Source organism: Pristiophorus japonicus, chromosome 2, assembly GCF_044704955.1.
Source record: "Pristiophorus japonicus isolate sPriJap1 chromosome 2, sPriJap1.hap1, whole genome shotgun sequence".
Classification (NCBI taxonomy): domain Eukaryota; kingdom Metazoa; phylum Chordata; class Chondrichthyes; family Pristiophoridae; genus Pristiophorus; species Pristiophorus japonicus.
This window is the reverse complement of record NC_091978.1, coordinates 225,537,243-225,552,928: the sequence shown is the minus strand read 5'-3', so window position 1 is coordinate 225,552,928 and position 15,686 is coordinate 225,537,243. Positions and strand designations below refer to the sequence as shown.

At 45.2% G+C, this 15,686-nt stretch overlaps 1 protein-coding gene across 1 annotated transcript; it reads right to left on the bottom strand.

Moving 5' to 3' along the window:
* Positions 1 to 6,441: 6,441 nt before the first annotated feature.
* Positions 6,442 to 8,571, bottom strand: LOC139229894 (ankyrin repeat domain-containing protein SOWAHB-like). The gene has a single exon (XM_070861536.1). The coding sequence runs from the start codon at positions 8,569 to 8,571 to the stop codon at positions 6,442 to 6,444; it is 2,130 nt and encodes a 709-aa protein (XP_070717637.1).
* Between the last annotated feature and the right edge of the window lie 7,115 nt (positions 8,572 to 15,686).

Below are 15,686 nucleotides of genomic sequence, written 5' to 3'. Positions count from 1 at the left end.
GACAGTAAGGGCTGAAAAATACATTTTTCACTTGATTTTAATTTTTATTTGTTTAATTGACCATAATGCCTTGCGAACTCCACAGCCTCGCTCCCACAGGCTGTAAGAAGCAGCAACATCGACAGTGGATGGGAACTTAGGATCAGAAGCCTCCATTAACGCCACCAGGAGGGCGTTGCATGGTACATTAGCATTGGGCTCCACACCGCCAACCTCCAGAGCCAATTCTTCAATGGCAGCGCTGTGGCCATTTTCGGTGGACATTACCTCCAGTTGCTGGTGTGACGTCCTGTCCCCTCAGTACAGATTCACACGAGGCATGTAGTGAAGTCAAGGTCACTCTGGACCTGCACCTTTATTTCACAGCTCTGGAATGCTGCACTTGCCTGAGACCTGTCCTTATATACCTGTCTCTTGCAAGTGCACCCCTGGTGGTAAGGTATGCTGGTGGTTACAGGTCATATCTTATTACAGTCATGTATAGCATGTTAGGATACAGTTATATATAATAATGTAAGATACATGACAGCTGGTGACACCAGCAATTCTGTTGCCGTGCACAAATGTTTTCCCCATTGCCTTTTAGTTTGGTATTTTCATTAGGAGGGTTGACATAGTGTTTACTGGTTTACCACACGAGAAATGCACCCTGGCGTAGCGATCTTCATAGTCTTAATTAGTAAATGTAACTAAGTGCCTACAGGCATGTATGAGAGGTGTAAGCGGAACATATAAAGCAGTTAAAATCAACCACGACTGGCTACTTTGCCTAACAGCTTCTCCTGAAAGCACGTCCAAAATGTATTCAAATGCAAATCTCTCATTCCCAAAATACTTGGTCTACCACTAATGGGAAAGAGTTGATCAGCAGTTCTTTTGGGAGGGAGGGGGAGGAGCAGAGTAGAAAACCATTGTGCCATTTCTTTAATTATAGATGTACCCACCTATTACATGTGCTGTTTAGTGTCACTCAGATACATGCCTGGACACATCAGTTCATTGGAACTTGTTTTGTTGATCTATGTCAGATCTGCCTAAAAACAGCCAAATAAAAATCTAAAACAAAAGCAAAATACTACAGCTGCTGAAAATCTGAAATAAAAACAGAAACTGCTGGAAATACTCAGCAGGTCAGGCAGCATCTGTGGAAAGAGAAAAACAGAGTTAATGTTTTAAGTCGATAACCTTTCATCAGAACCCAATGATGAACGGTCGTCGACTTGAAGAAAGGTTAATTCTGTTTCTCTCTCCACATATGCTGCCTGACCAGCGAAATGTTTTTTCCAGAATTTTTTGTTTTTACTTAAAAAAAAAATGGAAGTACTTTTGACTTCTCTCCCTTGCTACAGTTTTATCCATCCCAATCATCGGAACAGTGAATTGTGCTGGAATGTGGTTCCATGGGTACTGGCCGCCATCCAATATCTTACCCAAGTGACCATTCATTGTGTGCTAGTCTGGACAGTAAGATCTGGATTTTCCTCTGTAATCCCGTCTGAAAGTGGGCATAAAAGCAACAGAAAACAGGGTGAAATCAGGTGGCCAGATCAACAGCTGCCTCTCCACCCTGAGCTCCATTTCATCTTCCCATGGCCCGCTGCTGGCCACCTGCCATATGTAATCATCGGTGGGAGGCGGGGCTTAGCTTCCCAGTGTAATTTACTGCCATCCGCCTGATTTATCGCTGTTCCCTGGGATTACCTGGTGAAAAGTGATGGTAGGTCCAGGATAGTGATGGTAAGGCCCTAAAATTTGTAAATGGAGAGAGAAAGTCTCGTCGAGGCTTCTTCTCCCTCAAACTCGGTATCCATAGACTTGCCTTTATAGGCATCGATCTTGAAGTTTCTTACTCTTCAGATACTCCAGCAGGGGTTCTGCTGCAGCACCGCCTCATTCACCTTTCCACCCCTGCCTGGCTCCCTCTTAGGGACAGACATTCTTCCAGGAGCCACATCCTGTACGCCAAACATGCCCTGACCTAGGAAAAATGGTCAGGGTCACAATGGAGTCAGAGGGGCAGGAGGAATTCTTGTCCCCTTGCTGCTCTGCCCCAAAGAGAAGAATCCCACCCTAAGTGTCATCAGACTGTTTAATTGGATCAGGGTAGAAAAACCCCACAGCCGAACTTAATCCTATCCCCACTCAATCTTTCATAGAATCACTGGACAGTGGTTCGGAATGAGAGCCCTAACTGATTTTCTCCTCCCTATCCTGGTGATGCTGAGGGCAACTATTCTGACAAAAGATCACTACCAGAAACGGCGTCCTATCTTTTCTCTTTTCATATCCTCACAGACCTGGTGTGCAGTTTCCTTTGCTATTTAACTGTGGCCCTTGACTTTTGTAAAGGGGAAGTGGTTACCATGGTGAGCTTTCTTTCAGGCATATAAAAAGAGGCTCTTGCAAATAGTGTTGTTTTATGACCAATCATCTTTGGTGCAAAAGTTAGTTTTTGCTGGAATAGGTACAGCACATGTGCTGGTGGGAACTCTCCTCGGTAGTGAGCATTCAAGCATATTGTCCTGGCAACAGAGCATGTAAGATATTCAGTTCAGGTGACAATGCCCTTTTACAACACATTGATCTCATTTAGGGAGTTAAGGAGGGACTAGCTAGTACAGAATCTTAAAACATCATTCTTTCACCTCTTGAAAGTATGCTTGAATCCAGGCCAGACGAAGAGGATGCAATAATTTCTCTTTAGAATAGCTGACAATGATGACATTATAAATGAAACAAGTTCCTCCAGTTTCATTTGTCATACGCCCACACCACAGAAACATCCTAGATACAATACTAATTAGTAATGATCTGTGAGCTCATGTTACTGCTCCCATGTAAGTAGAATGGAAATACTTCTTAAAAGAAAAACTGAATTTACTTGACATTTATTTTTGCAACAAAAAGCAGAAAATAAAGTCACGATTTGATTCCCTTTTTTAAAAAACTGGTTTTCTCCCCTTCCGAATGTGGTGACTCCTGATAGGGTACAGTTCCATGGGCACCTGGCTCTCTGTCGCATCTCGCTCAAGTGAGTATTCTTCCTGCGTGAGACTACACAGTGAGTGTTACCAGACTATTCTATCACGGAGGTCATCACACCCAATTCAATCATGTCATCATCAGGCCTCCACACAAATATATTTTCTAGCAGGGTATGCTGGATAATGATCAGGAACTGGAACCCTGTTTGATGTTCATTCCGTTTCCTAGAAACCAATCATAGAACCCCAACTATCATCCAGGCTGACAATAACAGAGGGAGAAAAGGAGAGCAATAGTGACCAGGATGGTTTAAAAGTTTTCATCTGCGTAGGACGAAATAGTACGTTATACTCATATGTACGAAAATGTGCAAAAACCAGAATTTGAACACCAAGATGGAGAACACATGGACAGAAACGTTTCTTTTTTATATTGGATTTAGTAGGGTTGAAGTGTGCCAACTCCTGATACCTAAGTCTCATGCAGCCAACAGAAACCTCAAAGTACATTTGTCAGATTCACAAGGCCAGCTATCAGGAACACCCATGCACCATGAGTCACTAAATCCAATGTAAAAACAATTAAAGAGGGAAAGTATGAGAGAGAGATTTCTAATGATACTATAAAAACTAGGATTGAAGTTGTATCCCATCTGGACCCTGGTAGCATCATTGAATGAGATAAGTGGATCTTGGCTGAACAGAATTGGGAACAATAGTTATATTGTCCCCAGTGAGTAGAAGTCAATAAACAGTACAAGGTGTAAAAAACTGCGCTATGTTGCATGTATCAGCTGTTCAAAGTTATGTGACCAGATTTTGTTGAGGTGAACACCTGACTAATTAGTCAATTTTATATCAATGCTGCCAAAAAGTTTGCATTGCTATATAGTGTTGAAATAATTAATTTGTTACATAATCACCAATTCATAAACTATTCTCTTCCCTATATAGAAATGAATGGACTTGAAGCCATATTATATTTTATGTTGGTAATTTATTTCATTTAAATATATTTAACAGTATTCAGAAACTTACATTTACAAAATAATTACCTCCTAAGAATTTTCTGTTTCAAAAAAGAGGCACAGTTTTTCTTTGCTGTCCTGCTGCACTAGATTAACATTTTATGTTGAAATTCTTTTTATCTGCTAATTAAATCTCAGACCCAGTTTCATGCTTAAAAAGCAGACAGACACACCAACATACTGTCTTGACTTTGGCATTGTGCTGCCTCACAGCAGTAGCACAACAGAGGGAAGAACCCAAGTTACACAATTAGTGTTCAGTGCCACTCGAGATGCATTAGTACATATATCTTATTTTAAAACTTTATTGCCTTGTTTGCAGTTTTTGGAACTATGAATTGATCACAGAAGGACTGAAAAAATATATTGTATTATTGGCACTTTACATCATAGGACCAGATATATCTGAGGAATGTAGTCACAGTGCTGGTGAACACAGATATACTCGAGGATTGTAGTCTCAGCGGGTGTACTATATACAGCAGACACCTCGAAACGCTGGAGAAGTACCACCAGCGCTGCCTCCGCAAGATCCTGCAAATCCATTGGCAGGATAGATGCACCAACGTCAGTGTTCTCGCTCAGGCCAATATCCCCAGCATCAAAGCACTGACACAGCTAGATCAGCTCCATTGGGCAGGCCACATCGTCCGCATGCCCAACACGAGACTCACAAAGCAAGTGTTCGACGCGGAGCTTCAACGCGGCATGCGAGCCCCAGGTGGGCAGAGGAAACGTTTCAAGGACACCCTCAAAGCCTCCTTGATAAAGTGCAACATCCTTACCGACTCCTGGGAATCCCTGGCCCACGACCGCCCAAAGTGGGGGAAGAGCATCCGGGAGGGCGCTGAGCACCTCGAGTCCCATCGCTGACATCAAGCAAAAGCCAAGCATAGACAGCGGAATGAGCGTGCGTCTACCTATGCTCCCCACCCTTTCCTTCAACCACTGTTGGTCACACCTGTGACAGAGACTATAGGTTCTGCATTAGACTCCTCAGTCAGCTGAGAACTCAGAGTAGAAGCAAGTCATCCTTGACTCCGAGGGACTGCCTATGATGATGATGACATAGATATACTCGAGGATTGTAGTCACAGTGCTGGCCTACCCAGATATACTCGAGGATTGTAGTTACAGTGCTGGTGTACACTGATATACTCGAGGATTGTAGTCACAGTGCTGGTGTACACAGATATGCCCGAGAAATGTAGTTAAAGTTCTGTGTACCCAGTTGAACTTAATATCCGATAATTATCAGCATCAGCTTCTAAACGTAGTCATGACCAGAATCACTGGAAGCATGCAAAAAATTGTGGCAAAATTTGCCTAACGTTTTATAAAGAAAATTGCAGGCTATTGTGGATGTGCATTAGTAATCTCCATTACTAAATCTGATTGGTTATTAGTTCCTTTCTGCTTCCCAGTTGATAGGACTTCTCCCCTTCACTCCTCAGTTTACACTGGCCTTCTCGTCTTCCTCAGTTTACTTCCTCAATGTGTCCCTCTCTGCCACTCCCAGCTCCAGCAGAATGAACTTTGCTCAGCACAGCGGGCAGGAATTCCTGATTTCACAATCTGTCACTAGATCTGTGATTCTCACTCGCAGCATGCTGCAGAGTTTGATGATACCTGAATAACAGCAGGATCAGATAGGATCTGGGAGAAATAGTAAGGAGATCACGAAACAGAGCAAAGCTATTTTGGCAGATTGTACTGGCCTTGGTCATAACAGATATGGACAGTTATCAATGTTAAAAACTAGAGAAATAACTTAAACCACCACAACTTACATATAAAGTAACAATTGGGTTGACTGAGCTTATAGATCCTTAAGGTGAAAATAGTATTCCCTTGAACTAAGGAAGGAGGAAGAAAATCCAGCCCCTATTCCTTTGTCTGATCACTATCCAGTGACCCTTACTGTAAAATGCACATATTTTGGAAGAGAACAGCATTAATCAGTCTACTGACATTTACTGCCAAGGATTTCATATGAAGAAGGACTTGGTGAGCTACTAAAGGATAGGATGCACCCATGTAACTGCACCCCAGCATGAACCGAGCATACCGTCAGCAGGGATAGTTCAAAAATTGGAGGAACTTTACACAGATAAAAAGGAAATTAAAATAGAATTTTTGCAGCTTGAAATACAATTTCAAGGTTCATCAGGTATTCAGAAAACACTCAACCTTCACTACTGTGATTGATGGCATATTCTGAACTCTTAACTTGAGATACAGCTTACTAATATATTCAGATCCATCTGTTATACATGTATCAAAACTGAACAGGTTTCCTATAGTGTATCAATTAAGAATATATAAATTAATTTACTAAAGCACCATCACATAATGAACAGGAGTGTGTGTTCAATACAGTACATAACCAGGAGCTAGATTCCCATTTCTAATATGAATTATAAAGTATTTCAGTCTTGTTCATCTTCCTCAATTATTGCATTAAAGTGATCCGAGTGCGTGAATTTTTGCAGAATTCGTGGGGATTTGAGAAGAGCAGTGAATGATGTTTTTCTGCGTATAGCCAGAGACGATGCTTGCCTGTTGATGTCCTTTGCTGGAATTGTGCTGCTGTTCTGAGAATGCATTGCATCTTTATGTTCAGGAGTACCCAACATCTGACACACACCCCTTGGAGCTTCACTGTTCAGGTACTGCCAAGGTTTCTTGCCACTGTGGTCCCTTAAATTAACATTTGCTCGACATTTCTTCACTAAGTATTGAATGATTTTCAACTGTCCATGTATAGCAGCAATGTGCAGAGGAGTGTACCCACAGGTAGATTTAATGTCTACGTTTAGTTCAACTTTACTTTTACTTGCACCACCAATAAATCTAGAGAGTGCACGATGGTTACCATGTTTTGCTATCCAATGAAGTACTGTATAGCCAGAAATAAAATCCTTTTTCAAAGCAAAGTTAGGGTCTTCATGGAATAAGGCGTAAGCCTGATCAAACATGCCAACTGCTGTTTTCACTATCCATTCATGCTCTTTAGAATCAAGTGGTATCAATGAAGATTTTTCAGATACACCCCCAATTTTTAATGGATCCTCTTTTCTGTACTCACTGTGGCTCTCTGTCTGGGTTAAACATGGTGGCCAGTCACTTATGTGCAGAGACACATCTCTATCAACTTTTTTCAGAGCAGTTGCCTGGCTACTGATTAGTGGAACTGTTGACACTTTGAGAGAAAGTCCATTGCTCTTAACCATCTTTTTAAAAGGTGGTTTGTGTATTTTGGGCAATATACTTTGCCCTTCAGAGTGCCAACTATTGTCCATTAGATGCCCACATCCAGCAGATGGCTTACAAAACTGTGACAGTTTCCTCTGATTCTTTTGAATGCATTCTTCTGTGCACACTGCTGAACTTACAGGCACTGCAGTGTCACTACCAGCTAGGAACCCTGGCAACATTTTCAGTACTTGGTCATTACTTGCATGTTTCTTTGGAGACGAAGGGTTCTTACAGTGGTTGGTCATTTTGTTCTCATGAATAGGAGATGTAATGTCCTGCCTCTGAAAAAAAGTGTTTGACTCTTCCACAAAATTCTCGAGGGGATTTTTGTCAGAGGTAGGTTCATCAGAAATTATCTCAGCATTGCAGTTTGGAGGAGATTCATGGGCAGGTATTCCCTTCCTTTTACACTTGGCAACAGAGCGAGGAGGGGCGACATGAGAAAGGTTGGGCGAGGCTGTGGAAAGGGGTAAAACTGACGCTCTGGAATTGCTACTGCGATTGGTATCGTCATTAGACAATCTCACGGTGTTATCAGTGCAAGAATTTGTGGCTACAGGGCTTCTATTTTTGTTTTTAAGATTGCTGGACCTCTGCGCTGCTGATTTACAAATAACTGATGGTTCACCTTTGTTGGTAACTCCAGTGCAATCCCTCTGCCGAACGGGTTGATTCACATTGACTCTTTTGCCATCTCCCCTGACTGGGTCAAGCTCTGAGCGACAACGTTTGGGCAACAAAGAGCAGCGATTCGCGTCACCGGCGCAGTTTCCACCTTGCAACAGCGTTGGCGATTCCTTCGGCGACCCCTTTGGCGCTTGGACAACATGTACGGAAAGTTCTGAACAATCCTGGGGAGCAGCTTTCTCCTGACATGTGGGGCGACGGTGAGTTGCGCCCACTTTCAGTACTCCTGGCTCTTGACGGCTGGCCTGAGCCCCGGGCTTACCCTGTGCCCGCGGAGCCTGTCTGTCAGCAGCAGGCTGCTTGCATTTACCTGTCCTTTGCCTCGCCTTCTCTCCTTTATTTGGACTGCCGAGCACTACATCGCTCGAAATGGAAAACTCTTCGGGGATCAGTTCGATATATCTTTTCCTCAGTAAGATATACTTGACCCCAGCTTCTTCCCTCACCACAGCGAGCGAGTTGACAAACTTCTTGAACAGTTCTCGGGTCTGCACCTGCTTGTCGGTGTCCCTCAGAAAGCGCCTGAAATGAGCGGTCAGATCCACGTTCCTCGCCTTCCCACGGTGAAGCAACAGAAAATCCAAAACGGCTTCCTGACTGAAAGTTTCAGCCATCGCTCAAAAAATGTCATCAAAGCAGTCTGCTCCCCGGACCGTGGACTGGTGGAGCCGCCGCTCCCCTCACACACCTGGCCCGCCCGGCCCACTACCCCGCCCATTGGCTCCCAGCTCTGACCGACGCCGCAATGCTGGATCTCATTGGTCAATTTCGATGGCAATCAACGCGAGCGGCGACCGACATTCCAGAGATTAGAAACAGCGCGTGAAGCAGCCCCACCTGCAAAAGGTAAAACTTCAGGTGGGTCCGAAAAGTCATCTCCAATACAAAGCTAACCCGAGAGCTATGGAGAAGCAATTGTCCTGCACTGCGCCTAGATAGAAAACGCAGCTGACATGTAAGTGAACGTGTGAGAGAAAGGTTAAAAAATGTCTTGACACCGCCGTCCAATCTGCTATGGATGCCAACAGGCTGATTGTCCGAGAATGGGACGGATTCCAGTTGCCTGTCAATACTCTCGGGTTTGGTGATTCAGCGACCGGAGCTTTCAAGTTAAATTTCCCAACGTTAGCTCTAGATTTATAAAAAAAAATATATATTCATTCTCGGTATTTATTGTCCATCCCTGTAAGTGGTTTTCCTGAGGTGTTTTCAACGCACCCCCATGTTAAAATAGTTCTAGACTTGGGAATGATTACTGTAATGAACAGGTGAATGGGTCACAGGCAAATACCTCGGTCTCAACCCGCAATGCTTTATTAAAGCTACCCCAACACAGCAAAACTACAAGTAAACACAATGACGATGTAGTACAATCCCATACCCTGGCGTGTCTAAACCGCCCCTATCGCAAAGTACCCAACGTCTAAACCCTCTGCTCGGATCCACAGTGTACCCCGAATCAGTACCGACTGGCTGGGCGTACCCCTATGGTCCTTGCAGCAAAACCTCCCACTAAAACCCTTCTAAGGCTTGGTTGGGAGAACACTTGACACCTTCTCACACAGTGGCTGTGATCTTAAAGATGCGTAGGCAGGGATGATGCTCACCGATTCATTGGCTTACTCACTGCTTCTCCTGGTGAAAACATGTCTCTTCTGATTTCTTCTCTCCATCCCACACAGAGTGCTCGGTTCTTGTAGAGGCGACAGAGCTGTGGCCACACGGCCCCTTTTATATCCCCATTTTGTTTGCCTTTTCTGGCCGAATAAAGTTTTTCCTTGTTTCGAGGCTTCTTGTTCGTTTGGTTTCTTCTGGCCCAATAAAGTTTGTCCTTGTTTCGAGGTTTCTTGTTTTGAGTCCAGTGATGGCGTTTCGCTTCTAACCAGTCTGGGACTTAATGGCTTTCTATTGGTTTCCCGCCTCTCAGGGTTATCTCATCCAGGTAATCGCTTGATCACTGATCAGTTCATAGCTGATCTAACTTTGACGAGTTCACATTGCTTAACAATGGACCCTCCATGCCCATTACCTGTGATGAGTTGTCTTATCCTGGCCATTGTAACTTCCCAGACCACCCCGCTCATCAGGTGTGGATTTCGAGTGCAACATGGAAAAGTACCTGGGACCCTCCCACAAATAGGCTTTCAGTTTTTTTCTGCAGTGAGAAATATTAAAACGCAATGTCCAGATAATGTCCAACAATCCTTGGGGAGCTGATGCCTACATCCCTAATTACAACTGAGTGGGTTGCTGTGCCATTTCAGAGGGCAGTTAAGGTGTGGGATGGCAATCGCACACAGGTCAGATCAGGTAAGGACGGCAGATATTAGTGAACCAGTTTGTTTTCTACCACAATCTGATAACTTCATTGTCACTTACTGATGCCAGCTTTTTATTTACAGGTTTTTTAAAAACTAAATTCAAATTCTCAGTAGTTCAAAGGTAAGATTTAAACATTTGAACTCGTGTTCATCTAGACCATTAGGTCAAGCCTCAGAATTACTCGTCCAGTAAAAAAACACGACCATATTCAGAATCATAGAATGATACAGCACAGAAGGAAGCCATTTGGCCCATCATGCATATGCTTGCTTTTTGAAAGAACTATCCAATTAGTCCCATTCCTCTGTTCTTTCCCCATAGTTCTGCATTTTCCCCTTCAAGTATTTATCCAATTCCTTTTGAAATTTAATACTGAATCAGCTTCCAGCACCCTTTCAGGCACTGCATTCCAGATCATTGCCACTCACTGCGTAAAAAACATGTTTCCTCATGTCGCCTCTGGTTTCTCTGCCAATTACTATAAATCTGTGTCCTCTGATTACCAACACTTCTGCCATTGGAAACTGTTTCTCCTTATTTACTCTATCAAAACCCTTCATGATTTTGAACACTCTATCAAATCTCCCCTTAACCTTCTCTGCTCTTAGGGGAATAACCCCAGTTTCTCCAGTCTCTCCATGGAATGGAAGTCTTTCATCCCTGGTATCATTCAAGCAATTCTCCTCTGCATCCTCTCCAAGGCCTTGACATCATTCCTAAGGAGTGGTACCCAGAATTGGCCACAATACACCAGTTGGGTCCGAACCAGTGTTTTATAAACGTTTAGCTTTTGTACTCTATGCCTCTATTTTATACAGCCAAGGATCCCGTATGACTTTTTAACAGCCTTTTCAACTTTTCCTGCTCCCTTCATAGACTTGTGTATGTACAGTCGCAGGTCTCTCTGTACCTGCACTCCCTTTAAAATTATACCATGTTTAAAATATTGCCTCTCCTAATTCTTCCTACCAAAATGAATAATTTCACATGTTATGTAATGATGTGTGTATCGTCTTGGTACCTTAAATGTAATGTAAGCACTATGCCACATCACAGAGGGCGCTGTGGTGGGAAACCTGGAAGTACCTAGAACAGGCACTATATAAGGCTGACCACCACACCTGAGAGGCACTCTGGAGCTGAACAATAAAGGACGAAGGTCACAGCAGTTAGATTTACACCAGACCGTGTGGAGTCAGTGATTTGTGTGCTACATACATCACATTGGCAACGAGGAAGCGGACGAACTCCACGTAACCATGGCCACTCTGGGCTCGCTAAATGATTTTACCGTGGGCAATGATTGGGAGGCCTTCACGGAAAGGCTTGAGTACTACTTCACAGCAAACGACCTGACGGAGGACACGGACGCAATGGCGTAAGGCGATATTGCTCTCCAGTTGTGGAGATGAGGTTTACTGTCTCGTCAGGGATTTGCTGGCACCCGGGAGCACCAGGGACAAGTCATACGAGGAGCTGACTGAACTCATTCATGACCAGTTGAAACCGAAGGAGAACATCCTCATGGCTAGATACAAGTTTTACCATCACTGCAGACCTGAGGGCCAGGATATCAACAAATATGCTGCGGACCTCAGGAGACTCGCGGCGCCGTGTGATTTTGTCGCACACCTTGACGAGGCGTTACGGGATGTTTTCGTTATGGGGATTGGCCACAAGGGCCTCCTTCACAAGCTGTTAGCCACGGAACCCACAGTCACTCTGACAAAGGCCATCACCATCAGCCGGGCATATATGACTTCGACTTGCAGCACCAAGCAAATAATCCGCACAGTCTCGAACCCGGCAGGCACTGTCCACAGGATAGCGCCCACCACGGACAAAACTGCAGAACGTTGCTCAGCCCGGGGCAGAGAGCACGGACCTCGGGGTCCTGGAACTCAGAGTCCGCTGAGAGGGGCCAATCAAGCAGCACCATGCTGGCGCTGTGGAGGAAGCCATGGGGCTCACCGGTGCAGGTTTGCGGAGTACACGTGCAATACCTGCCACACAAAAGGTCACCTTCAGCGTATATGTAAAAGAAATCGGATTCACTATGTGGCTGAGGAGATGGGGGATGATCCACCATCCAGCGAGGAGCAGGCAGAAGATGATGAGGTGTTGGGACTGTACACGTGTACCGACGATTCGCCCCCAGTGATAAGGGAAGTAAAAATCAACGGAGTCCCTGTGAGTATGGAAGTGGACACAGGCTCGGGTCCATCGTTGATGAATCGGAGAACTTTTGATAAACTGTACATTAACCCAGCTGCATGACCCAAGCTGGTCCCGGTCACGGCGAAGCTGCGTACCTACACCAGGGAACTGATACCTGTTCTTGGCAGAGCGATGGTGCAGGTATCCCACGGGGACGAGATGCACGGTTTACCTTTGTGGGTCGTTGCAGGCGATGGGCCGACGCTCCTCAGCCGGAGGTGGATGGGGAAGGTCCGTGGGAGCTGGGAAGACTTCACCACTCCACAGGCTGCTGTTCCCCGGGGTGCTGCCGTGCCCCGGGTCCCCAGAGAGCAGCGCCGACCGAGCTGGAGCTGCAGCCTCAATCCACCCACAGGCAAGCAGAGCAAGCCCCAGCCCCGGACCTCACACAGAGATCCTGCAGCCTCAGCCCCCACAGGCAAGCAGCCCTGCAGAGAGGGGCCTAGTGGGGGGGAGCCGGCGGGGTGCGAGGGATCCAGGATGGTCGGCGGATCGGAGGGGCCCACATAGAGGGAGAGTCGGGTGGCGGCAGCAGCTGGAGGTCGGTGGCCACGAGTCGGGTGGTGGCAGCAGCTGGAGGTCGGTGGCCACGAGTCGGGTGGTGGCAGCAGCTGGAGGTTGGGGGCCACAGCGGCTGTAGGGGAGGCCGCTAAGGAGGCCGCGGGGGAGGTGGCAAGTGCGGCCGCTGGAGAGGCCACGACGGCCGCAGGGGAGGCGGCTACGGTGGCCGCCGGAGAAGTGACGACGATGACCGCAGGAGAGGCGGCAAGTCAGGTGGCAGCGGAGGGGAGTGGAGGCTGCAACAGGCGGAGGGCATCTGGAGCGGCGGAGAGCAAGATGGCGGCGGCATCGTGTTCAGAGCATCAAAGATGGCAGCGCCCAAGGAAAAGCCTCGTGGAATCCTCCTGCATCAAAGATGGCGCCTTAAAAAGAAAATGCACCCGGGAGTCTTAAAAGGGCCTTACCAAGAGGTGGTCCCCACAAAGGACTTCTGTAAGGCAGAGCGAGTCTGAAATGAGCTATGTTAATGTGAGATGGCGAATTTATAATAAGAATTAATTTTTTAATGCTGAATGGCCACTGTATTTGTATAAAATAATGGATATAAAGTACAATTAATGATAAGGGCTAACAAGGAAATCAGGGATCCGTTACCAGTCAATAACTAGTTAATGTACCAGGTAATATGTACCATACTAATGCACTGTCTATGCCTACCTGCCTTCTGTTGGACAAGTGTGATGTTATGTATTGATGTGTGTATCGTCGTCCTGCGTCCTGGTGGGGGGGAAGGTGATATGTAATGATGTGTGTATCATCCTGGTACCTTAAATGTAATGTAAGCTCTATGCCACACCACAGAGGGCGCTGTGGTGGGAAACCTGGAAGTACCTAGAATAGGCATTATATAAGGCTGACCACCACACCTGAGCGGCACTCTGGAGCTGAACAATAAAGGACGAAGGTCACAGCAGTTAGATCTACACCAGACTGTGTGGAGTCAGTGATTTGTGTGCTACATACACCACATTCTGCATCCTCTCCAAGGCCTTGACATCATTCCTAAGGAGTGATACCCAGAATTGGCCACAATACACTCGTTGGGTCCGAACCATTGTTTTATAAACGTTTAGCATAACTTCCTTGCTTTTGTACTCTATGCCTCTATTTTATAAAGCCAAGGATCCCGTATGACTTTTTAACAGCCCTTTCAACTTTTCCTGCTCCCTTCATAGACTTGTGTATGTACAGTCGCAGGTCTCTCTGTACCTGCACCCTCTTTAAAATTATACCATGTTTAAAATATTGCCTCTCCTAATTCTTCCTACCAAAATGAATCATTTCACACTTCTGTGTTAAATTTCATCTGCCATGTGTCTTCCCATTCCAACAGTCTGTTTATGTCCTCCTGAAGTCTTACTATCCTCTTCACTGTTTACTACATTATGTAATGCAAATTCCTTTTAAGCACATAAGAAATAGGAGCAGGAGTAGGCCATACGGCCCATTGAGCCTGTTCCACCATTTAATAAGATCATGGACTCAGCTCCACTTCCCTGCCTGCTCCCCATGACCCTTTATTCAATTATCGCTCAAAAATCTGTCTATCTCTGCCTTAAATATTCAATGACCCAGCCTCCACAGCTCTCTGGGGCAGAAAATTCCATAGATTTACAACCCTCAGAGAGAAGAAATTCCTCCTCATCTCAGTTTATTCTGAGACTATGTACTCTAGTTTTAGTTTCCCCTAGCGGTGGAAATATCCTCTCTGCATCCATCTTGTCGAGCCCCCTCATTATCATACGTTTCAATAAGATCACCTCTCATTCTTCTGAACTCCAATGAGTATAGGCTCAACCTATCTTCATAATTCAACCCCCTCATCTCTGGAATCAACCTAGTGAACCTTCTCTGAACAGCCTTCAATGCAAGTACATCCTTCCTTAAATACAGAGACCAAAACTGTACACAATACCCAGGTGTGGCCTCATCAATACCCTGTACAGTTGTAGCAGGACTTCTCTGCTTTTATACTCTCTCCCCTTTGCAATAAAGGCAAACATCCCATTTGCCTTCCTGATTACTTGCTGTACCTGCATACTAACTTTTTGTGTTTCATGCACAAGGACCCCCAGTTCCATCTGTACTGCAGCACTTTGCAATTTTTTTCCATTTAAATTATAATTTGCTTTTCTATTTCTTCTGCCAAAGTGGATAACCTCATATTTTCCCACATTATACTCCAGCTGCCAAATTTTTGCCCACTCAATTAGCCTGTCTATATACCGTTGTAGATTTTTTGTGTCCTCTTCACAATTTGTTTTCCCACCCACCTTTGCATCATCAGCAACCTTGGCTACATTACACTCGGTCCCTTCCCCCAAATAGATTGTAAATAGTTGAGGTCCCAGCACCGATCCCTGCAGCACCGCACTAGTTACTGTTTGCCAACTGGAAAATGACCCATTTATCCCGACTCTCTGTATTCTGTTAGCATGGATAGAGGATTGATTAACTAATATATTACCCCTAACCCCGTGAACTTTTATCTTGTGCAGTAACCTTTTATGTGGCATCTTATCGACACCACATTCACTGCTTCCCCCTTTATCCACCCTGCTCATTACATCATCAAAAAACTCCAGCACATTTGTCAAACATGATTTCCCTTTCATAAAACCATGCTGAC